Source organism: Camelina sativa, chromosome 4, assembly GCF_000633955.1.
Source record: "Camelina sativa cultivar DH55 chromosome 4, Cs, whole genome shotgun sequence".
NCBI classification, from domain to species: domain Eukaryota; kingdom Viridiplantae; phylum Streptophyta; class Magnoliopsida; order Brassicales; family Brassicaceae; genus Camelina; species Camelina sativa.
In genome coordinates, this window is record NC_025688.1 from 21941382 (window position 1) to 21965592 (window position 24211).

The window sequence follows — 24211 nt, forward strand, 5'->3', positions numbered from 1 at the left end:
TGATCTAACCTTGAGTATAGCTTTAAGGGAGAGAGATTTTATAAACAAGGCAAAGGTGGAGATGAAGGTGGGTTACATATATTAGGTTTGTTTAATTACATATTGTCTGCTTAATGCTCTACACTTCTCATTATTTATTTTTATTCATTCCTTTTGCATTAGTACAACTTTGTTTTTCTTGTTAAAGAAATTGACAATCCTTTTGGATTTTTGTATGCATAAAAACGAGAGATATATAATACATTGTATATATATAGTAGTATATTGCATCATAGAATGGACGTGTACATTTTTCTATTAATTAAACCAATTTAATAAACCGAAAGCAAACTATAATGAATAATTACACAATAGACTTGGTACCAACAAAAAATTACACAATAGACGTTTTTTTGTTTCCGGCTCCACAAAATTACTAGAACTTCTAACCTACCCTTCCAATATTTGAGAAAAAACTATTTACTTTGAAGAATGTTTGAGTTGATTGGCAATGAAAATATGCAACGTAAATAAGTAGGTGCCTTATGTAGCTATCAAAATATAAGTAGGTCATAGGTTCCAAGTAACTAGTAATCGAATTCAAGTAATTTTTTTTTGGTTAACAATCGCATTAAAACATAGAGGAGTTAGGGTTTGAAACCGTTACAAGAAGTGATAAGAGTGATTAAAGCACTTCATACTCATTCTTCAGTTCTTAAAATGTTTAATAATAAAGTAAAAGAAGGACAGTCTTAATTCATTTTAATTTGTATAACACATTGATTTAAGCGAAAAATACATCAACAAAAGGTGTTCATCTTTCATGAAAATAGCAACTATCTACATATCTGCTAGAACTCTTAATTTCGGCCTATATATTTAACTGAAGTATCTCATTCACATCCCTTTGGCAATAATCTCTACCTATTACTGTGTATAAACCGTCTAGAACAGTTAGTTAACAATTAATTTGGACACTATAATTATTTTATGATTTTATCTACGTAAATTATATGCATGGCAAATAATGTTCTCTTTAAAGAATAATGAGTGTTACCGTTACAATCAGCGTCCTAATTTTAACATCATCTCCTCCTTATTCCATCCGTGGTGGTATAGTGGTTGGAGCGCCCAATATTGTAAGGATTCAATACTTCGATTCTTTAAAAACAAAAAAATACTTCAATTCTTCAAAAGGCTTCTTGTAATGTTGAAAAAAAAAATGTTTCCATTACCAATACGGGATCCATTAGTGAAGAATAAGGTATTTTATGTCTATATTACTCTAACTGTGGACCTGCTCCTATCCACCCATATTCTTGCATATAATATTAATATATACTGTATATAGGTTATTCCTCAGTCCTATCGATATAGATACGATCCCTAAAATTTTATAGGGATCCATTAACTACACATGCATGCGTTAAACACTTGTGTAAGTATAATATGAGCCAACATATCTTGAATTAAAATAAATCGTATCTAACTATACATGTTTTCCTATTTTCTTGTTGATCTATATATCATTTGTTGTAGTAACATAAATTCTACAAACCATGATCTTTGTCAATCTATGCATACATTTCAGCATTTTGAATTTCAGATAAGAGAGTATTAAAAGCACAATATGGTAAAGAAAAATGTATATATATTAATTATTAGGCCTTCAATTAACTTGTATTTTTAATACCAAAGAAAATATAATGTGCCAACGATAGAGAGACAATGGACACAACGTCTGGTATATGATATATTTGAACAGTAGGGTCAGGGTTGTCGAGCAATATTGAGAATTAAAATCTTAACCTTAAAATAATATAATTACTTTATAATAAAAATTGATCTGTTATTAAGTAAATGCTTCAATATATTTATTTGTGTCACGCATAGAAACCAACATGTAGACCCTTTCTCAGGTGGCAAATTAATCAGTTCTCACACCCAAGAGCTCCAAATAGTGACATTCTTAATCCCAAAAATCTGTTGTCCTACCACTACTCTCTCAAGTTACTATATAATTATAACACACGAGGGACAAAATAAACCAACTGTAGTGATCAAAACGGGTCGAAAACTCGTCTTGCTAATTATTAAGATCAACGATAAAATGATCGCCGTTTGTGATTACATCTCGGTAATTCTATACGTATTAATAAGCAGCAGAAAACTAACTAATTTCTATAGAATTTGAGATTAAACAGTGCTTGGATTTATAATCACCTGGTTATAAAAATGGTTGTCTTATAGAGGAAAACGGAAGTGTATAAAAAGAAAATAGAAAATATTTATCAGTAGTTTAACTAGAATATTCACCGCCATTCACAACGCGTGATCAGCTTGCCAAATTTTTTTTTTGTTTAGGCTATCATATTTGAGGTCTTAATTATCCTTTCCATAGTGATGAGTTTCTGGTTCAATCTGCAAGTTTTTAGATCATAATTATAACTCGTACATGTAATGATGTAAATCACAAAAAANAAAAAAAAAAAAAAAAAAAGACATCACAATTGTGGTAATTACGTAAGATGTGTATGATTAAAATTTCTTGAACGCTAAATTTCAGTAAGAGCAAATTAATATATACTCGTAGTTTTTTGCGTATATAAATTATATATGCGTGTAGTGACTAGTGAGGCCTCTTGGTGTATCGAAAGGACTTAATTTTGTTTCTTCCTACGATCATTTTGTACGTAACTTCAATTGTTAAGAAAAGAATTAGACAGAACAAAAACCTGATTAAGTCATCTTCCATTTTAATTAAGATAGCAAATGAGCTTTTGTCAGCATTATATGTGTAAGCAGACAACTTTTCGTGTTCTCGCGCAACATTTCATTTCACCTTCTCTACTCTTTCTCCACCAATATTAACTAGTATACGTTTTTAAAACAAAAATTAGTTTATTATTTTGATTAAGTTAAATATCATCCGCAAAATTTTGTTTCTTAGTCATGATGTTAACTGAATACTAATCCTTGGTGGTTATTAATTATCGTCAATAGGAGGGATTCATATTCGAGCCATTCTCTGAGTAATATATAATAGTTTTTTTGGCTCTACAATTAAGGACTTAATAAAGAAAAAACTTGAATATTAATTCTAGTAAACCCAAAATAGTTTTAACTATATTACATGTTTGTGTTTGCGAATGCAAACTATGATTGACCTTTTGGAATAATTAACCGATCGGTTTGGAAAAAGTCAAATTTTTGAATATTGGTCCTCCAAAAATGTTAAAACACAATATACGTGTGTAATATTGTACGCTGCTCAAAACAAAAATAAAATGCTTCCATTTAAATTATACAAAATAAAAATGTTTATAAAAATTAACCACATTGTCTCATATAATAAAAATAAATAAAGAAACAAACTAAAACGAAATATTAGGTTTTGAGCAAATGTTTAAACCAAAAAAAAAAAATCACCGAACTTTTTCGCAGCATATACAGTCTATAGGGTAACGTGGTTATGTACAACTGAATATGGTAATGTCGGTGAATTAAAAATCATGTATGCGGTAGTTCAAAGAAAAAATCAGGTGCTCTATATAGTCTATAACTCTAGTCTCTATATATATACATAGTTGTACAGTTTGATTTCTTAACAGTGAACTATTGTTATTGTGCTATATTTACCAAAATTAGAGTTTTATTTTTCAGTGTCACGTGTCCAATATTTTGCTATAGGCGCATCCTGTTTTTGTTAAGCTGAACAAACTTTTAGACCAAAAACTTTTATACAAACTTATGTTTACACAATTCGCCGTGTGGAATATTGTTTCCGTAAAGCTGGAAATTCTTAGAATAAAACTCTAAATTAACGGTCAAAACCCAAAAGGATGGTCAATTATGAATTATGCTAATCCACCCCGAATAATTCGAGATAAATAAACATCAAAAAAAAGGAAAAAGAATTACCCTNAAAAAAAAAAAAAAAAAAAAACAACAACAACACAGCCAAATTAAACATATCGTCGCAAGGGTGAACAGTTCTTTATATGATGTTGGTCCTACTTTGACCATATGTCCACGTCACGCGCTTTCCCTTAACAACTCATTGTTCTTCCCATTTTTTCACTTTATATATATAATCATCATTACTACTACTACTCAACTATTTATGCGTTAATAACATCATTATATTTTCCTACGTTTCATTAGTATTTGAGGAGTTTTGATATAAGTTATATCCTCTGAAATTCATATTGTCTTCCCGAAGACCCTAACCGTAAACAATAAAATTATGTACAATTAGTCATTATGGCGTTAAGAAAGAATAGTCGTTATTCAATTTCTACGGTAGCTTCATATATCACATTGAGATACAGCTAATGAGACAAATTATATAGAGTAGTATGAATTAGGCTTAAACCTCATTATGTATTTATGTACATAATACAAAGAGCGTCATTCGTTTCAAGATTAATGTACATATGATATGACTTGTTGGTATGATTAAGTTTAGACTAAATATGTTTATATAGAACTAAAATGTTGGAAAATGATGCTGACCTATCTGACCCTGACGACGGTCAACCCGACAACATATGACCTCTCGTGGGTCCATCACACGTGTGTCGACATTTAAATCATTTATATACTACTATTTTCAGTATTGAGACTTCAAATTTACAATACGACATGCCAGCGAGATGAACACATAAAAAGGAATTTTAATATTTGTTATTTTTTTTGTTCCATTTGTTCCTCATCAATTTTGGGGGGAATCACTTTTGTTCTATTGTTTTTTATTTTTTAAAAAATGTAGAGGAAAATAAAAGAAAAATTATTACTATCAAATGGTAAACAAATTGTGGAATAAAGAGGAATATCATATTCCTCCTTATTCTTTTCCTAAAATGTGATCACCAGTTGAAACATAAGATTAAGTTAAAAGACATGTATAAAAACTTTGACTGAAAAAGCAACAATTCAAAGTCTAAACCACAATATAAGGAGATTGTTTACTCAATTCAATTAAGTTAGCGCGAGTGTGACAAACAAAGTTGTCTTTTAGAAAATAAACTAGTGAAGATTAATTTTGTATTTTTTGTGTGAATCGGTGCAATCCATACGTATATTCCAAGTTACATATATAAAAGACGCGTAACCTAAAAATTTTAAAACGATAAAATATTATTTTTCTTTAATAGACGAGTAATCGAGTATAGTATATTTATAAACCTATACATATCTAAATATAAACTGCAATTAAGGTTACGCGTCTTTTACTATCCATGAAAAAAACACAAAATTGAGTAATACATTATGATTACTAGAATTGGAGTCGTCCTAGAGTACGTGTTAATATTTATTTTATTTATTTTGTAATTTTTATTTAAAGTTTTATATATATATGATTGTTTTATTTGTTTTAAATTTTTTTTTCAAACACTATGCCATGAAATCATATGTTAAATATAACTAATGAAAATAACATCTATTTTATAAAATCTATTCTAGTAGATCTAGATTTTGACCCGCGGTACACTGCGATTTAAGTTATTTGATAAAAATATTAATTTCTGTTTGTTAATTTTATTTGATTTGTTTAGTTTTTAAAATTATATTTTGTATTTTGATTGTTAATTATATGACTTAACCTACACTATACCGCATATTAATTATTTTGTTACAGTATTAATTAATCGATTTAATTAGATACGTCTATTAATCTAATATTCATATTGTTAACAAAATAATGAGATGATATTTTATCCATGTAGCACCGAATTAATAACATTTTAAGTTTCTATTAATATCTACTCAAACATGTCTAGCCAATTAACACGTCGTGTGATATTTTAATTCGTTGTACACCTCTGAAAAAACTTCATAAAATCTAAATATATTTTTAAAATTTAAAATGTTTTAATAAAGTTTCTTTTTTTAGAAATTGAACTACTTATAATATTTGAACTTCTTATAAAGTTTAAATATTATTAATATCTTAAACAATTATAAAAATTAAATGTTTTAATAATTGAAATATTAATAATCTTTAAAGTTTTTAAAAAGTTCACAAAATAATGAAATAATATTTTACCCGTGTAGCACCGAATTAATGACATTTTAGTTTTCTATTAATATCAACTCAAACATGTCCTGCCATATAATCCGTCATGTGATATTTTAATTTATATATTTTATTAAAGTTTAAAATGTTTGAATAAATTTTATTATTTTATAAATTGAAATACTTATAATATTTGAACTTCTTATAAAGTTTAAATATTATTCATATCTTAAACATTTTATAAAAAGATAAATGTTTTAATAATTGAAATATTAATAATCATTAAAATTTTAAAAAAGTTATACATTTGAATTTTTAAAATAATTAAAAGTTGAAATTCTTTAAAATAAAGAACCATAATAAAATGCATAATTTTTTTAATTTCAATGCTTGATAAATTAAGGTTTATGCTCATTCGTATTCAGAATCATTTTGGTCTCTTTTTTATTAATATGACTTTGAATCTTTGCCTACTTTTCTTAGGTGATTTGTAGGGCATTTTGTATATTTTTTTTATTCATCTGTTTAAAAAAAAATAAATTACATCATATGCAGAAAAAATCATAAATTTTATTAACTAAATATATTAGATAAAAAATGAAAATAATTTAAATATGAAATAAAATAAATGTGAAAAAGAATCATATATTTTTGTTTTAATTAGGTTGAGAGATTTCTTTATCTTTTAAATGTTACCTATAATTGATTGATATATTACGATAATTAACTAAATCCATACTATCCTTACTTACCAAAAATTAGACTAACTCATATATTATGATACACCTATGTTACAAGTTTATAACAAAAAAGTCATAAATATATCTATTATATAGTTTAGTTCAAAAAAAAAAATATCTATTATATAGTTTACAAAAAAATGTTGTGTACTTCTGTTTCATTATATAGGGGATTTCGTGCATGAGAAGTAAATAAATTTATGTGGAGTATATATATGGTGACAGTTTTAAAGAAACACTATATTTTCATTTGTAAATTCTCTTTATGTTTGAAGCTTAGTTCAAGTTAGGATCACATTCGAAGCTTAGTTCAAGTTCCTTTATCGTTTCTACTTTATTCATATATATTGTGTGTGGTGTGTTACATGTTAATTATGTCCGAAGTTCTCTATCATTAATTATATTAAAGGTTATATATTTTCTAATCGATGTATAGAAAGATAGTACATGGACACAAAGAGGTTGCTTTTCAATGCGGGTCTATGTAATTGCATGCTTTCTAATTTTTAACTCTACTTGCCACTGCGAGCTATAACCCTACTATCATGCGCTATCAATCAGTGAATTTAAACCACTTTTCATCAAATCATTAGTTTCACTTTCTAATCCCAAATACAACACGAATAAAGATTAACCTTGAGTGGAGAAGAAACAAACAGAATTAGGGTAAAACAAATTCTACCTTATTAAAAGGGTGTTTTAGTATTATTTTTTTCTTTATTTTATTATCGAGTATACACGAATATAGGTTAACCTTTAGTGGAGAAGAAACAGACAGAATTAGGGTAAAAAAAATTCTACCTTATTAAAAGGGTTTTTTTTTCCTAACTTGCAATATGAGATACTACTAATATGATCCTCTCCAACCATATCGTCCATGTAATCATATCTGAACACATTTGGAATTTTTTTTAAAAAAATTGTCGATTAACTCAAGTATAGACAATAACGAAATACTGGATTTGAATCGGATTATAATTTTTTGAGTGGGGATTAAAGGGATAACATAAAAATATGTGTGACTAATTAATTAAGCCCGACAAATATAGGAGAAATGTGGCTAGAAAGAAAACCTTTGTAATAGTATAATAATACTACAAAGACACACTTAATTTTGTCTGATAAAAGAAGACGACTTTATGTTATGTGATGCACACAAGTTGAAGATTAGTTTTTTAAAATATCGATTAAGATGGGACATAATGCATAACAGTTACTTAACACAAATCAACATGATTCATATGTTTACATTTCTTTTGAAAGAAGAACCAATAATATCCAAGGCAACTTATGATTATTCTTTTTTACATCTTTTCCTTTACAGAAACTATAATGGATGAGTATGTATGGTGGTGTTAAATTAGGTTTAAGAACCCTAAGGCTTACGCAGTTACGCTGTTCTAACAATTAACCTCAAAGCAGCTTAACTTCCTTTGCCTTATCTCAATGGATGTTTCTATAACATAAAAAAAAAATATTTCAGACAATTTAATTAACACATGTAAAGATTTTCCCTTGATCTAAAGTCCGATGCATCAACAAACTAATTTCATGTTAATTTGACCTACTTACCAACTGGATTTCATTCCTCAATCTTGCAAGATAATCGTTGTTTATAAGTCTCTGTATAATTTTATCCAAAACATGGCGGTCTCATACATATAAGTTGTCAAGACTCAAGATCATATCAAGAGTAAAAGTTTTGAGCTTTGGCTAAAACTTGTTCAGCAAGAGATCATTTCCTTAAAAAGGTAATAAAAGGAGTTATTTCACATTACTAAAAACTTGGAGCAATTTTTCCTGCCAACAGGAAACCTAAACTCTCTTTTTTAGTAACCAAAGTTTTGAGCTTTGGCTCTCATAATCTAGTTGGAGTGAAAGAAAAAGAACAGATAAACCTAGTCTAGAACTTGTGACGACCTTAACGCACTCCTTACACTCTCAAATTCCTTAGCTTACTCCTCTGAATGCTAGCAGTAGTTTCCAAGTCCAGATATTGAATCCTCCAAGTCCAGATACTATATATGGAAATCTTTAACTACAAGACAAAGCACAGAAGCACATCGTCGGCCCGTACTAAAAGAATTCAACATGTGGACTTTAATTGGGCTCATATGTCGGCCCATAAAGATCGGTAAACCGAAAGAAACAAATGGGATGGGGGGGGTGGGTATTTACGTCTTTATACGAGGAAACCCTAAAGAACCCTAATTGTATCGTTTCGTCTGAAGTTGTGCGTGTATATATATATTTCATCCTAAATCAATCTTGTCATCAGCTCAGAACTTTACATTCTCGCCGTCTCTCTGGTTTTTGCTTACGAATTTTTCGATTATAAAAGTTGGCTCCTTTATTATGTTCTTCTTAGGTACTCTGTTTTTCTGAAAGAAGTTTTAAAAGGATCGATTTTTATGAGTTTTTTGTGTGTGTGGAAGAAGAAGAGAGAGATATGATGATTGAACTTTGTTTCCCTATTGGTTTGATAGCCGATATGATGGCATCTTACGTATTAGCTCTATCTGATCTTTCTACTTCTTCTTCTTCTTCTTCTTTGATTTTGATAGTGTTTAGCTTCTTTTTTACATTATGATTCGGGTCATATAATGAGAGTTAAGAGAATGAAGTGATGATTGAACTTTGTTTCCCTATTGGTTTGATTGCCGATATGATGGCATCTTACGTATTAGCTCTATCTGATCATTCTCTTCAATCCTCTCTTTTTTCCAAAATTTAGTTACTAATCAATTATATATATATATATATGTTAGGAACATTGTTTTAAATTTGATTCGTAGTCACTATAGTAGTTTCTTCCATCAGAAGTAACTAGTGTCGATCAATTTACTTGGACGTAGCTTTAATTTCATAATTGATAGAACAAATTTCCAATGAAATATGAGAAATTGAATCGTTTTAATCTGATTAGTTGTTGTCAGTAATAAAGCTTCAAAATCAAGTCAATGTTCTTAATCGGAAACAGAGTGCATAGCTCATGTTAATAAGTCTACGGGCAATTGGACAAGTAATAATAATTAATCAACCCCTACGGCTCTACAACTGAGCTGAAGAGTTTGTTGTTCTTCTTGACAGTGTAACAAAAGATAAGACTCACTTTACAAGCAAGCCAAGTTTATTACTGAAATGATAAATTCAAAAAATAATCTTAATTAGTTCCTTCTATGATGTAATCCGTCATATTGGATTGGACGATTATGTTACTTTCATACCATTTGCAAGAACCGATCATTTATACCAGAAAAGACTCGAGAATTCCAAAGATGAGAATGTGAACTTGTTATTAGCTTCTTTGCCCCCATTCAAGACTACTCTTGCAATCGAACCATTTGAGGAATGTGAAGAGGGCGTGGAGCCCTATTAGGCACCCAGGTATCGTAGTAGTAAACAAACAAAACACAGAAGTCTGGAACTGGAAAGCACACTGCGCCACAAACCTGATGCACAAGCTTGTTGAGTGGCTGAGTAAAATATACGCAATATTGGGGCTATCTGTTGGGCTCATTTAGTAAAGCTTCAGCGTCACAGTGGACTTAGTTGGGCGGTTGGGCCTATTTATCGCCTCATGATAATTCTTAGATTGCAAGAAACAAGGAGTGTTTACTAAAAACTCTATTTACATAGTCTTGAATGAAGACAAGCTTAGTGCTGTTTGGTTTACAAAAACACATAGCGAGTTCCCACCAAAAAGAGTTACTTAAGAGTGAAAGCAAAGAGGAGCATTCTTATATCCATTGGATGATTAATATGTACTGCTCTTTGTAGTCAGTTGATAACAAGTGACGAGAACGTTAATCAGTAATCACAGGCGATTAAGGTTTTTAAATGAGCTCATCACATTCTCGTTGAAGAGAATTAAAGAGTTATGATTAAGGAAACTGCCATACTGGTTAAATTTTGTACAGTATTAGCCATTCCTCTCCAAGAGTTTCTCTGTTATTAACCATAAACCAAATTAAATACAAAAACATAAAGACACAGGGCTCTCTAGTCTCTACCTTCTTCCTAAGTTTTAAGAGGACTATAATATAGACTCAAACAAACAAACACCAGAACATGCCAATTTCATACTTAGATAATATCATCCAATGTTTAGAGAAACTCTAGCAGCCAACACCTTTGCCTTTTCTTTCTCCAGCAGAGCTTCCATGTCTAAGCACTTCTGCTTAAACTCCTTCAAATCCGAATCTCACCATTTTGCTCTTCCACCTTCTTTTCCTTTACTTCCTCAAGCTTCTTCTCCAACCAACCCACCTTAAACCCCGAAACTTTCACGTATGTTAGTGCATTGTCTGCTTCCACCAAATCTTCATTGGATAGTCTCTGTGGTGGTTGGCACAATGTCTCGATTAGGCTGAGCAAGAAAGTCATGCATGCTTTCCTCAGATGTGGGTTCTTTGGTCGGAACTCTTTTGCAATGTCCGGATGTTTTTCAAATATACGCTTCACAAAATCCACCTGCCAAAGGATCAATATACATAATGATCATCTCCTTACAAAGTATTCATCTTTCTAATGTTTCCTTACCTGGGAAGGAAGAACTTGGAAACCATTGACGTCCATGAGTTCACTTACTGGTGGAGTCTCGTTGAGCAGCAATTCATTAGACGTCACACTATCATAATCTACCTTAACCTTTTTCAAAAGTTGTGTTGACTCTTTAAATTCAACTGATACATCTAGTATCCCAATAACTTCAAGCACATCTACCTCAGCAACAATCTTGAGTTCATCGTTCACAAGAAACCCATCATCTTTGGCATAAAGTTTTGGAAGGGGAAGCATTTCTGACAAACCCCATCCTGGAATCTTTTGATACACACTATGCTTTCAAGTCACTCAAGTTTAGACTTTCTTATGAAAGCATAGTGTGTACCCATAGCCATCAATCTGTCCATAGCCATCAATCTCGTTCATTTCCTGCAAACATAATACTGATTGCTTTAGTACCAATCACTAACGAGGATAAATGTTACCTTTTCAAAATTAATGGAGATGGCATATATAAATTGATCCCTGCCAACAGGACATTCTGAAGAAATGTCACACTTCAATCACTAACGAGCATACAAGACTTACCCTGTTGATATCATAAACCTCAGTTGTAATTTGACAGTGAGTAACAAACGATCCCATCAAATCATCTCCACTGTATTTTAAAAAGCATACCTGCTGCTTCTTTAGGTAACATTATCAATTTAGGGCCTGAGTTAGATACTTCTCCTCCACCCATCAATTTCACTAGCTCATCATGTACAATCTGCAACATAGCTATGATAAGCCATACTTCTTCAGTCAAGTTTAATGTTTCCGAGCCAGCTATCAAGGCTAATAATAATTCATGGGTAAAAAAAAAACAGTGCAAAAAAGCGAACCTTAGCCTTTTGAGTTTAATCTGCAAGCAGCCTCCTCGAGTCCACCAGTCAATAGAACAAACTCTTCACTTGGCTCCTAGTGTTATGTGTATCTTCCATGGCCATCAAGTCTTCGATTTCACCCAACTCCATAGCTATCGTCTCGCTACTCAACAGAGAACATCATAAAGAAGACAAAATAACAAAAGAAAAAATTAACAAAACCGCCCAACAGAGATCAAAACGAAAAAAAGAAGAAGCAGAATTGGAAGGCAAACCGTGGAGGAGACAAGAGAGAGAAGCTGAATTACAACTCGTATAACTGGAAGTCAGAACTTTGCACTCATTTTCTTCTTCAGCATCTTCTTGACGCATCTATAAAGACAGATGAAGAAGGATTCAGTGTAGAGAGAGAGAGGGGAGAAAAAAAGTTTCATAGTAATTTTACTGAGAAATAACTTACAACTTCTGTTGCCTTCTCTACAAATGAAAGCACATATTCCTTCCTAATATTCTTCCAGCCATTCGATCTTGCTAAAAGGGTTCAAGATCCTCCATCCGCTCTCCACGTCCTACCAGTTTAATCGGTTTTCCCTATACCTATTGACACCCAATTAAGAGTAAACTATTAACGTAAAACGTTAATTAAGTATATTTCTATGACATAATTGATCAAAGAAGAAGAACACAAACCTCCTTGACACTCAAAACCACCTCTTGAATCACCATCTAGATTTGCCACAATGGCTTCTGTGAATCCTATATATTGAATGTTGTCACTAGAGCTGTAGGAAGCACATAAGCTCATCTTAGTATATGACGGATGCAGGAGCAGTTCTGAAACAAATATATTTTCAGGATGTTTCGAATCTTCTTGACGTAAAATACAAAAAGCGTACCTGCAGTTTCTTGTCTAGTAATGGCATCAAAAACTAGTAACACTTCTGCGGGGGTTATAGAAATTTCTTCACGTCTTTTACTTCGTCCATCATGCCTTTATCTATCTGTCACCAATAATCAATTTCATAACTAAAGCGCCAATGGATTTATGATACAAAAATGACTCTCAAAGAAGAAATCTTACCTGAAGCCTCCCTGCAGAATCCATAATATCTACATTACTCTTTTTAGCTTCTTTTAGACCTTGCTTTAGCTATATCTGAAGGTTGGTATACATTCAGCAATAAGCATGCAAGACTTTCCCTGCAGATATCATAAACGTCAGTGTAATTTGACAGAGAGTATCAATCAAAATCTCGACTTTATTTTGGAAAAGCATACCTGCTGCTTCTTTTGGTAACAAGCTTGGCCTTTGAGTTTGATCTGCAAGCAGCCTCCTGAGTCCACCAGTCAACTGAACAAACATCTCGGCTCTTCACTTGGCTTCTTCTGTAATGAATCTTCCATGACCAACAGTCTTCAATTTCACCCAACTCCATAGCTCTCGTCTAGCTACTCAACAGAGAACATCACAAAGACGAGAAAATAACCACACAAAAATCAATCTTACAAACCCACCCAACGGAGATAAAAACGAAAAAACAAACTGAAGCAAAGTTGGAAGGCAAACCGTGGAGGAGAGAGAGAATCTGAATTGCTGGTTGAGGAAGCAAGAACGTGTGATTAAGAACAGTAGCAGACACCTTAGTTTTGGCTTCATACATACAAGTCTCGATGGTTTTGCAATCTTCACCAAAAATACTTATCTGATTTTTGTAAGAAAAAAGAAAGAGAGAAATATAAGGATTGCAAAGAAGAAGAAGGATGGAAAGAGAGAAAGTGAGATGAGAGAGTACCAAATTTGATTGTATCGGAAGAGGACTTCTCCAGGGACTCGTCTTCTTTGCTTCCTCTTTAGATCAGAGAGTACCAAATACTTCTCCTCCACCAATCAATTTCACTAGCTCATCATGTACAATCTGCAACATATCCATGATAAACCACAGTTCAGTCAAGATTAATGTTTCCGAGCCAACAACCAAAGCTAATAGCTCATGGGTAAAAAAGAAAACAGAGAAAACCGAACCTTGACCTTTGAGTTTACTCTGCAAGTAGCCTCGAGTCCACCAGTCAACAGAACAAACATCTCGGCTCTTTACTTGGTTCCTAATGTATATTTGATGGCCAACAACAGTCTTCGATTTCACCCAAATTTTATAGCTCTCGCCTCAGCTACTCAACACAGAACACCGCAAATTAGAAGAAGCTTCCTTAACTTTTTGGTTTTTTTTTTTTTTTAATTCTGAACAAAAACAACAACCTTACTAAAAAAGCAAATTTGAGGAAGCGGACAAGGGAAGAGAAAGACCTATATATACTTTATACTTAGCTTCAAGCTTTTCAGACACATCCAACTTATGCAAACCTGCGCAAAACGAAACATAAACCTGTGATTCTTGTTACACAAAATAAAAGCCATAAACAAAACAAAAACAAAATGTACCTGATTCTTGACTCAGTGTTCAGAGCAACCAACACTGTATCTTCAATCCTCTTGGCTGCCTTTCTTCTCCAAATCTGTATTTCAGAAGCATTGCAGCGCTGAGGATGGTTGCCAATTGGTTTGCCTTATCCTGGAAATTCAAAGAATCAAGAAGTTGTGCACTTTATTTTTGGCATAGGAGTAGTTTTGATATCAGGGAACAAAAGCCGTGTTTGTTTGTAGAGTAGAGTTAGAACCTGTCCAGCAATACTAGGTGCAGAACCATGTTTAGATTCAAAGAGTCCAGGTCCCTGTATTAAACATGGCGGGTTTATGTATGTTCAGCAAAGATCGTACTTCTGCATACTCAAAGATCAGATTGTTTTCTATTCACCGAATCACTGAGACTAGTCAGCATTCCTATCCTTCCTGTAATCATTGAAGCTTCATAGGATAACATATCACCAAAAATGTTGTTATCCTTCCTGTAATCATTGAAGCTTCATCGGATAATATATCACCAAAAATGTTGTTTGTCCCAATGGTGTCAAACTGCGTATATGAAACAATTAACCCATTGTAAGTGTTTACATAATTTTCAAAGCGCCATCAATACTAACTATTTTGGCAAATACACGTACCTGTTTGGAGTCAAGAACAAGCTGCATCGTAGCATTGTCAACATACATATGTGACAGCTCAACATCAGGATATTCAGAGGCTAGAGCTGTAACTCATTTCATCCATAAAATTGTGGCCTGCAGAGAAAAAATCGCATTGATATCAGTGTTATATGCGTTCCCCAAGAAACAAGAGAGAGGAAAACAAGTAAAAGAAAACGTAACTATCAACCTTACTTCGAAGCATTAGCTTTGATATCAGTGTTATATGCGTTTCCGAGCAGTCTTGAAGGCAACAAGAGCAACGAATCAATCTGCGGAACATAAGAAATGCTTAAAAATATTAGTCCGTAAGAAATGCTTAAAAATATTAGTCCAAGTCATCTGAGATTTTCAATCAAGCACCCCGTGGGTCTTTTCAGTACTAAACCCAAATTCTTCGCCATTTTCATTGGTCTTTATGCCCTTGGTCTCCAGAATAAATACCTGTTACCATGAGACATCCTATTTAATGATATTGTCACACTACAGAACGAGAAAAAAAAGGAATTATGATCAGTTCTAATAACTAATTAAACTGACCTCAGCCTCATGTAAGCTCATTAACAACCATTAGATCAACACCTTCTGCTACCTCTCTCTTTAAGGCGAAAGCATCCACTAACTTAAAAATAAAAAAATAATATGAAGTTCACACAAGAAACAAAGTTCAGCAAGAAATATCTGAGATTAGGCTGAGGATGGTTACCTGTGGACTAGGGCAGAACTATAGCAGGTCTCAGATTTGCGCAGACTTCAAGACCTGCACGAAGCTGAAGTAACCCTTTCTCAGGCCTCAGATGCTTTTCATTGTTATCCCACTTCTACCTTAAATTATACCAACGTAAATTTCTATTTCCCAAAAAAATTTAGAGGCAACAACATAAGTTGGGACAAGTGAGAAGAAGACCTTCCAATGGCTCCAAGAAGCACATTCTTTTGCAGCGATCCGGAAAGGGAACTCCCAAAGCAGCTCTTCCAATGGGCATCCCCCCGAAGCTAAATTTCATTCCTGATACAGAGCACAAATGCAATATCTTAAACATATCAGTGGCAAAGATATACCCCCTTCGATTACATCCAAATAAACCCTACCCACAATTCTAAATCCCTTTCTTCAAAAAAAAAATCTCGCCATCTTTCAATTAGACAGAAAACAGAAAGTTCTCGCAAATGAACAAGAGAGAGAACCTTCCAAAGATTTAGCTTGCTGAAGCACATTTTTGGCAATTGAGACAACCTCCGGCCGCGAGATCTGAAACAATATCACCAACAATGAACCAGTCAGAATGGTATCGAACTGGAACATCACAAATTTAAATTGCATTTTGTAAGAATCATTGCAGTCAATACATGAGGAACTGGAAAAAGTGTTCCAAATTGGACTGGCTTTACGAAAAGAAAACCTGTCCTGGGTACCGAACAAGATCCATCGCAGCTGTGTCAATCAACAGATGACTCACTTCAACCTCAGGATACTCTGAAGTCATTGTTGTGACTCTTTTCCTCCACAACATTGATCCCTGCACCCAAAGAAATTTCAGGAAAAAACACATGGATTCTGGATCTATTTCATCATTTCTAATTCAGTAAAGAAAAGAAAGACACAATCTTCGACTCTTTTATAACCAAAACAAATGGAAAACTTATAAACACGATCAAGAGCAAAATTAAATTTTTGGCTAAACACTTATAGCTCCCGGATGATCAAAAGGTCAACCCCTTCAGCTGTGTCTTTATTTAGATATGTCAAATCAACCAACTAAGGCATAGAAAATGTCCAAAGACTATTAAGTAAAAGGCTTTGATGAACATAAGCAGTGATACTGTACCTGTAGTAAAAGTGTAATACTGTGATCGGTCATGAATTGACAAATACTTCAAGAGCTGCCCGAAGCTGCAACACACACCTGTTTCACCCAAAAGAAACAAACAAAATGATTTAAAAGCAAACTCGACTTACTTTTATGGAAGTGGACAAGGGAAGAAGAACGAATGTTACCCTTTTGATCAGTTTCATGTTGTTACTGTAAGAAAGCCGGCTACCGTTTTTGTTCTGAATCTACTTCATCCTTGAAAAAATCTGAGTCAATAAACCATTGTCCTTGTTGGGACACATGAACACACACACCTGTTACCCAAAAGAAAGAAACGAACATATTATAAATCTTACCTCTAAAATATAACACATGAACATGAAACTGGAATATAATAAATCTAGAAAATGTAATACATCTAAATTTTGTAAATCTTACCTCTAAAATATAAATACCAGGTGGAAACTGGAGACAACGCTTTCTCAACAGCCTTTTCATAATTCTCAAAGTAATCACGGAGTCCCACATTTGGATTCTCCACTTAAGAAACTTTCGTTGAAGCTATTGAAGATGAAATTCCTGCAACGGTAAGAAAACGAGTCCTTGTACATTAATAACACACATCCATCAAGCTATAAAATTGTTCTAATGTGATGATAATCTCTGATGGAGGATATTTACCTTGAGTTATGGCAGATGTGGTGAACTTCTTTGTGGTGCAGGCAAAAGCTGGAGCTATGGAGTGAAGAGCTTAATTTGTGTAAGGAGCTTAACAGACATCTTCAACTATTGGCAAGAAACAAGAGAAAAAACAAAAAGTTAGTTAGAATCGTTTATAAGTTTCATGGAAACAATAACTGTAAGGAAACAGAGAATAAAGATTGATGATTACATTCACCATCATCTGCCTGATTATAATCGTCGTCATCATCATCGAAGTCTTGATTCTACAAAAACAAAAATTTTAAGAAGAACAAATTTTAAAAGCAACTTGAGAAGAAGAATCACAATGTTGCATTCCACCATTAATTCGGAAAATAAGTGGAACCTGATCATAATCTCCGTAATCAGATTCTTCAACTTCTTCATCATTTTCTCCTTCTTCTTTCTCAACCTTTCCTTCAGCCAAACCAAACATAACTCAAAAATGTTACTGTGAAGAGCTCAAAAAAAACAATTTTACTGGAAAATGTTTTTTTCATACCTTATACTTAGCTTCAACCTTTTCAAGAGAACCTGCAAAACGAAACATAAACCTGAGATTCTTGTTACACTGTTGATAAAACAAAAACAAAAAGAAACAAATAGAACAATGTACCTGCTTCTTGACTCCATCACAGGCCGTGCTCTTCGAGAATCTGAAATTGCATTACGATTTACTAATTGACAATTGCATTGACTAGAAGATGAATCTAAAACAAATAAAAGTGAGGAGATGAATCAAGATCCAAACAAACCTCCAAGAGGATCTTTAGGGAAGTTATCAGGTCTCAGAAGAAGAAGAAGAAGAAGAAGAGAATCATAGAAAGATCCCTTCTTGTTAGACTTGATCTTGTACTTCAACGAGTCTGAGAACATCTAAATTCTCATTCTCTGATATGATTGTGGAAAACTTTGAGAAAAAGCTCTTAGCTTTAAGAGGGATATGATTGTGTACTCCATTTGGCTCGGTAAAATCAAGGGTTTTGCTTTGAATTCTGGTGCCTTGTCATCGAGTTCCACTTCAGTAGTACGTTGTTATTCAACAAAAGAAAGGACCATTGGTTAAGGGAGATAGATAAACTTGAAACAGAAGAAAATAAAGAAAAGCAGAGAGGATTTTGAGATGACTTACAGTGAAGAGGATTTTACCATCATTTGTGTCCTCGACTCAGCATCATCCTTAATAATATCTCCATCATCTAGAGAAGCACAAGCAGGAAAAACAAAACCAAAAAAACTCAGTCTTATATATGGATGGGGAATTGAAGCAAATGTATTGAGTGATTGCAAGTAAAAAAACTCAAGTCTCAAAATTTTTTGTTGGTTTGATGTGGTCTCACTTGCCTGACTTGTTCGAAAACATCAATGGAGTCTTGGCGTCGACGATTGAGCTACTTCTCTCTACCAAAAGATTTCAGTAGTTCCTCGCAACACCATGATCACTAGTCATGTCAGAATTGGAACTAGCAGGATACTGAAAAGGAAAGGCAACCAATAATGTAAAAGTTTTTAAAAATAAGGTAATTTAAGTGTTCAAGGTTTGTTTTCTAAACTTCATACCTCAGGGCAGAGATGCAGTCTCTTGTCATTGGCATTTTAAAAAGACGAGGATAGATAAAGAGATCAACTGGGCTCAAAGTGCTAGACCTCCAGAGACGCATCATGACAGCTCAACCAAACCACAGATTACCGTCCTGACAACATACTTACCAGATAAGCCCCCTCTCATTGCTAAACATTCATGCTTTCGTACGTCCTTGAAAAATATGATTCATCGTCCTGTTTGGAGCACACAGCCACAGACACAAACCTGTTTCGTCAATTCACCACCCAAATGAAAGAAACATGAATAGAGAATTAGAAGAAGAAGAAGCTTCCTTAATATATAAACTCATAGCAAATCTCCGATCTGCACAAAAATAGAGAATTAGAAGAAGCTTCCTTAATATATTTTTTTAAGTCTGAATTATCACAACCAGCCTTAGTGAAAACAAAATGTAAGATTATACAGGAACATGTTTTTTTTCAATACCTTACACTTAGCTTCAAGCTTTTCAAGCAAACCTGCGCAAAACGAAACATAAACCTGAGATTCTTGTTACACTGCTGATAAAAAAAACAAGAATCAAATAAAAACACAATGTACCTGCTTCTAGACTCCATTTAGCTCTCTTCACAGGCCATGTTCTTCGAGTATCTGAAATTGCAATACGATTTATAAGTTAACAAATAAAACAGAACCTGCAATGTAATCAGTTCGAGTCAAAGACGCCTACAACTAGAAGAATCAGTTTGATGTTGTTACCTTTTTGGTTCTGAATCTTCATCATTCTTCAAACCCATAGCATATCTCCAATCTGCACAAAAATAGAGAATTAGAAGAAGCTTCGTTAACTATTGATTTTTTAGGTCTGAACTAAAAGAACAACCTAGATAAAAAAGCAAATTTTAGGAATCAGACAAGGAAAGAGAAAGACCTATATATACCTATATATACCTAATACTTAGCTTCAAGCTTTTCAAACACATTCAATTTATGCAAACCTGCGCAAAACGAATCATTTAGCTCTCTTCACAGGCAGCTCTTCGAGTATCTGAAAGTGCATTACGATTTATACCTTATACTTAATTTCAAGCTTTTCAAGCAAACCTGCAAAACGAAACATAAACCTGTGATTCTTGTTACACTGTTGATAAAAAATAAAATAAAAACATAAACAAATAAAACACAATATACCTGCTTCTTGACTCCATTTAAAAAGAAGAATCAGTTTGATGCTGTTACCTTTTTGGTTATGAATCTTCTTCATTCTTCAAACCCATAGCATATCTCCGATCTGCACAAAAACAGAGAATTAAAGGAAGCTTCCTTAATATATTTTTTCCAAGTCTGAATTATAAAAAGCCTTATTGGAAAAAAAAATCTGAGATTATACTGGAAAATGTTTTTTTTCATACCTTATACTTAGCTGCAAGCTTTTCAAGCAAACCTGCAAAACGAAACATAAACCTGAGATTCTTGTTACACTATTGATAAAACAAATAAAAAGAAGAAACAAATATAACAATGTACCTGCTTCTTGAGTACTCCATCCATTTAGCTCTCTTCACAGGCCGAGCTCTTCGAGTATCTGAAATTGCATTATGATTTATAAGTTAACAATTGCATTGACTAGAAGATGAATCTACTAAAACAAATAAAAGAGAAGAGATGAATCAAAATCCAAACAAACCTCCAAGAAGATCTTTAGGGGAAGTTATCAGGACTAAGAAGAAGAAGAGAATCATAGAAAGGTCCCTTAACTTGGGCTTCAACGAGTCCTCTCATTCTCTGATATGATTGTGAAAAAAATTGAGAAAAAGCTCTTAGCTTTAAGAGGGAAATAAAAAAAGCAAATTTTGAGGAAGCGGACTAGGGAAGACAAAGACATATATATACCTTTTAATCAATCAGTTTGAATGATGTTGTTGAAGATGTTCTGTTGACTGAAGTTTTATAAGGTTTAGAACATGTGGTGAAATCTCTAATAAGTGACTGTAATGGATGAGACATGGATACAAAGATACATCGTAGATGTCTCAGTGATGGTGCACCAGTTAAGACAAAGACAGTGGACAGAACTGACACAGAGGATGAAGTATTAAATTGATACAAGTACTGGTACATCAGACCTTAAGTAGAGATTGGTGATGATGTTGTCACAGTGATTGACACAAAGCAGAAAAAAAGATAAGGTGTTGAATCAAGAACTCTACAGTTGGATATATTAGAGGATGTATCAAACGTCTGAAGCAGTTCTTGTACTAGTTCCGACGCTAATACAGGAAGTAGAACAAGAAGCTGAATTGAGGAGTTTGAGTACAGAAGCTTAAGGCCGACTTGGACAAGCCAAGTGGCGGCTGCTTAGCTGGATGAACATCTTGAATGGAAGATTCAAGATGAGATCATGAAGAGAAACTTTCCTTATCTAAAAAGAAAAAGGAAAGTTCTCAATTTCGTATTTGTTGAATAATAGGAAAGTTGCCAACTCTAGGGGTTGGGCAATTGATATAAATACCAAGAGGGCGTTTCATGAAGACCTGCGCGCTTCAAGGTAGTTTTGAGAGATGCACACAAGATGTGTGGTGTCGCCCCATCAATAAGATAGATAGATCTTTTGATGGTTTATTCATCTAGAAAAGAATGATAGGCATAATAGTGCTTGTATCATATGCAGTTGTAATTGCTATCTTGTTCTAGTGAATTTGTTCTGGACTAGGTCCCGGGGATGTAGGAAAAACCGAACCCCGTTAACAAAGCTTGTGTGTTATTTACTTTATGCTCATACAAACAGATCCTAACTAGACTTAGCCACAAATATGCGTTTTTAGTTGTTACTTACTGTTAGAACGCCGGCGACCCTTTAATTGTTCTGAATCTAAGTCATTGTCCTTCAGGTTGGAACACGAACACAACACCTGCTTCACTCAAAAGAAAGAAAACAAACAAACTCTTGATTTTCAGAAAGCAAAAAACATTCACCACGGAAATCAAAACCGATTCATCTTAGGGTTTTAGAAGGAAACACTAAACGATACCTCCTCTGACTTCTTCAGTCCGTTTGCTCTCTCTCGCTCGCTCTGTCTCGCTCTTCCTGGTTGGAACACGAACACGGACCTGATTCACCCAAAAGAAACAAACCCATCAATTAAGAGCAAACCCATTACACAAACAAAAGTGAAACTCTTGATTTCAGAAAGCAAAAAACATTCACCAAGAAAATCAAAATCGATTCACCTTAGGGTTTAAGAAGGAAACACGAAACGATACCTCCTCTGACTTGTTCTTCATGTCTGTTTGCTCTCTCTCTCTCTCTCTCGTCGCCATTATAATCGAACCCTCTCTCTCGCTCTCTGAATAAGTGAAGAGCGTTTGTGAACTGATTATGATTTCTCTATCTGAAGGTAAAGTATTTATAAACAGAGACGACCGACATTAAAAAAATTGGAAATTCCTAGTTTCTTTTATTGTTTACAAAAGGAAATTACAAATTATAAAAAAAAAGGAAATCAGTAATCACTAGTATATAAGAAAAAGCCAAAAAGAACATTTACTAACCAATTTTGCTACTGGGCTTCTATAATTGGGCCTCACTAGTTCGAATTTTGCCACTGGGCCTAACAATCGAATTTTCTTTCTCTTGGGAGAGCTCTTCTGATTCTGAACTTGATTGATTCAATCAATAATTTAACAGAAAACATTTAAAGAATAAAATAAAAATCGTAGTCACTGAACCTAGAAATACAGTGATGTTATCTCAAGCTAGCAAATTGCNAAAAAAAAAAAAAAAAAAAAAAAAAAAAAAAAAAAAAAAAAAAAAAAAAAAATTGAAAAGTTTGTTACAACAATTTATAAATTAGAAGAGATGAAGACATAAGCGTTAACAATATTATCGGAGAAGAACATAACAAGAAAACTTTTGAAATCAAGTAACAAAGATGTGGCCGTTTATTCAATCAACCCTGTAAATAGATGACGCCACGCCACATATGCTTAAGTACGTACGTAAGAACGAAACCTTATAAGAACGTTGTTAGGCTTTCATGACTGATGACTTTTTTTTCATTCAAATTAAACAACATCCTCGAAACCAAGTCGAGCACTGTCGGATCTAGCTTCGTTCTCTTCATTCTTCCGTTCCGTTTCAAGAGCCCACAACACACGCCTCTGTTCCACGATAATACCATCCAGCTCTCTCATCCGAGCCCCTCGTGCTTCCATTTTCTTCTTCTTCACGCAAAGCTCCTCCAGCTTCTTCTTCAACCAGTCCAGCTCAAAACCTACCTCCACCAGTTCAAAGAGCGTGTTCTCCGCATCTCTTAGTTCCTCCTCTGTTAGCTCTTGAGGAGCTAAGCAAATTATGTCGATGAGATCGAGGAGGTTGTTCATGTAAGCATTCTTCACCATTTGGTTCTTCGGACGAATGTTCATTGCGGTTTCTGGGTGTTTTTCAAAGATTCTCCTAACACAGTCCACCTGAGAACAAGATTAACGTAAAAACTACAAACCATACTTAATATGAAAGAGATATATTGGAGTTACAATGGAGATAATTTTTTTTGGCTCACCTCTGAATAGAAAATTCGAAAGCCATTGACCTCCACGGTTCCATCACCATTCCACATTGTTACGATATCAAAGTCTTTCGTGATACAGAGAAGTTGTAATGACAGAGCTGGCAAAGGGAGTTTTGTGTGTTTGAGGAGTTTCTTGCTGTAACTGATATATAAATGAAGAAGATGCATGAATCTCAAATAAGCGTGAGCTAATAATCGTAACTTATATAAAACTGTCATAATTAATAGCACTCGAATATTAGTAGCGTCACACGTCAAGCTACTCGTTTTGGCAAAGACTATATACTCTGTTCATACATCCAACGTCACTTACTTTTTTCATCAAGAAACACACAGTGCAATAAAGAAACTTAGACGCAGTCATCATTCATCAACCACAAAAAAAAA

General features: G+C 33.5%; 1 protein-coding gene, 1 long non-coding RNA gene and 2 pseudogenes across 10 annotated transcripts; all 4 read right to left on the reverse strand.

Annotated features, from left to right (window-relative positions):
* Window positions 10623-11583, reverse strand: LOC104781739 (annotated as a pseudogene).
* LOC109125177 lies at window positions 13930-16972 on the reverse strand (annotated as a pseudogene).
* On the reverse strand, window positions 19057-22623 carry LOC104784142. 9 transcript variants are annotated; one of them, XR_002037761.1, is made up of 15 exons: window positions 22485-22623; window positions 22286-22364; window positions 22090-22165; window positions 21147-21193; window positions 20941-21038; window positions 20781-20838; window positions 20666-20697; window positions 20493-20544; window positions 20326-20357; window positions 20195-20251; window positions 20013-20064; window positions 19854-19904; window positions 19740-19771; window positions 19268-19616; window positions 19057-19181 (listed from the first exon to the last, which is right to left on the reverse strand). It is a non-coding gene; the product is annotated as an uncharacterized LOC104784142 (long non-coding RNA). The 9 variants fall into 9 exon arrangements; XR_002037762.1 differs by having other exon boundaries at window positions 20205-20251; window positions 21147-21242; XR_002037759.1 differs by having other exon boundaries at window positions 21147-21242.
* On the reverse strand, window positions 23319-23929 carry LOC104781740 (MATH domain and coiled-coil domain-containing protein At2g42465-like). The gene is made up of 2 exons (XM_010506478.2): window positions 23816-23929; window positions 23319-23723 (listed from the first exon to the last, which is right to left on the reverse strand). Exons 1-2 carry the CDS (start codon window positions 23870-23872, stop codon window positions 23319-23321), a joined length of 462 nt encoding a protein of 153 aa, XP_010504780.1. The 5' UTR covers window positions 23873-23929.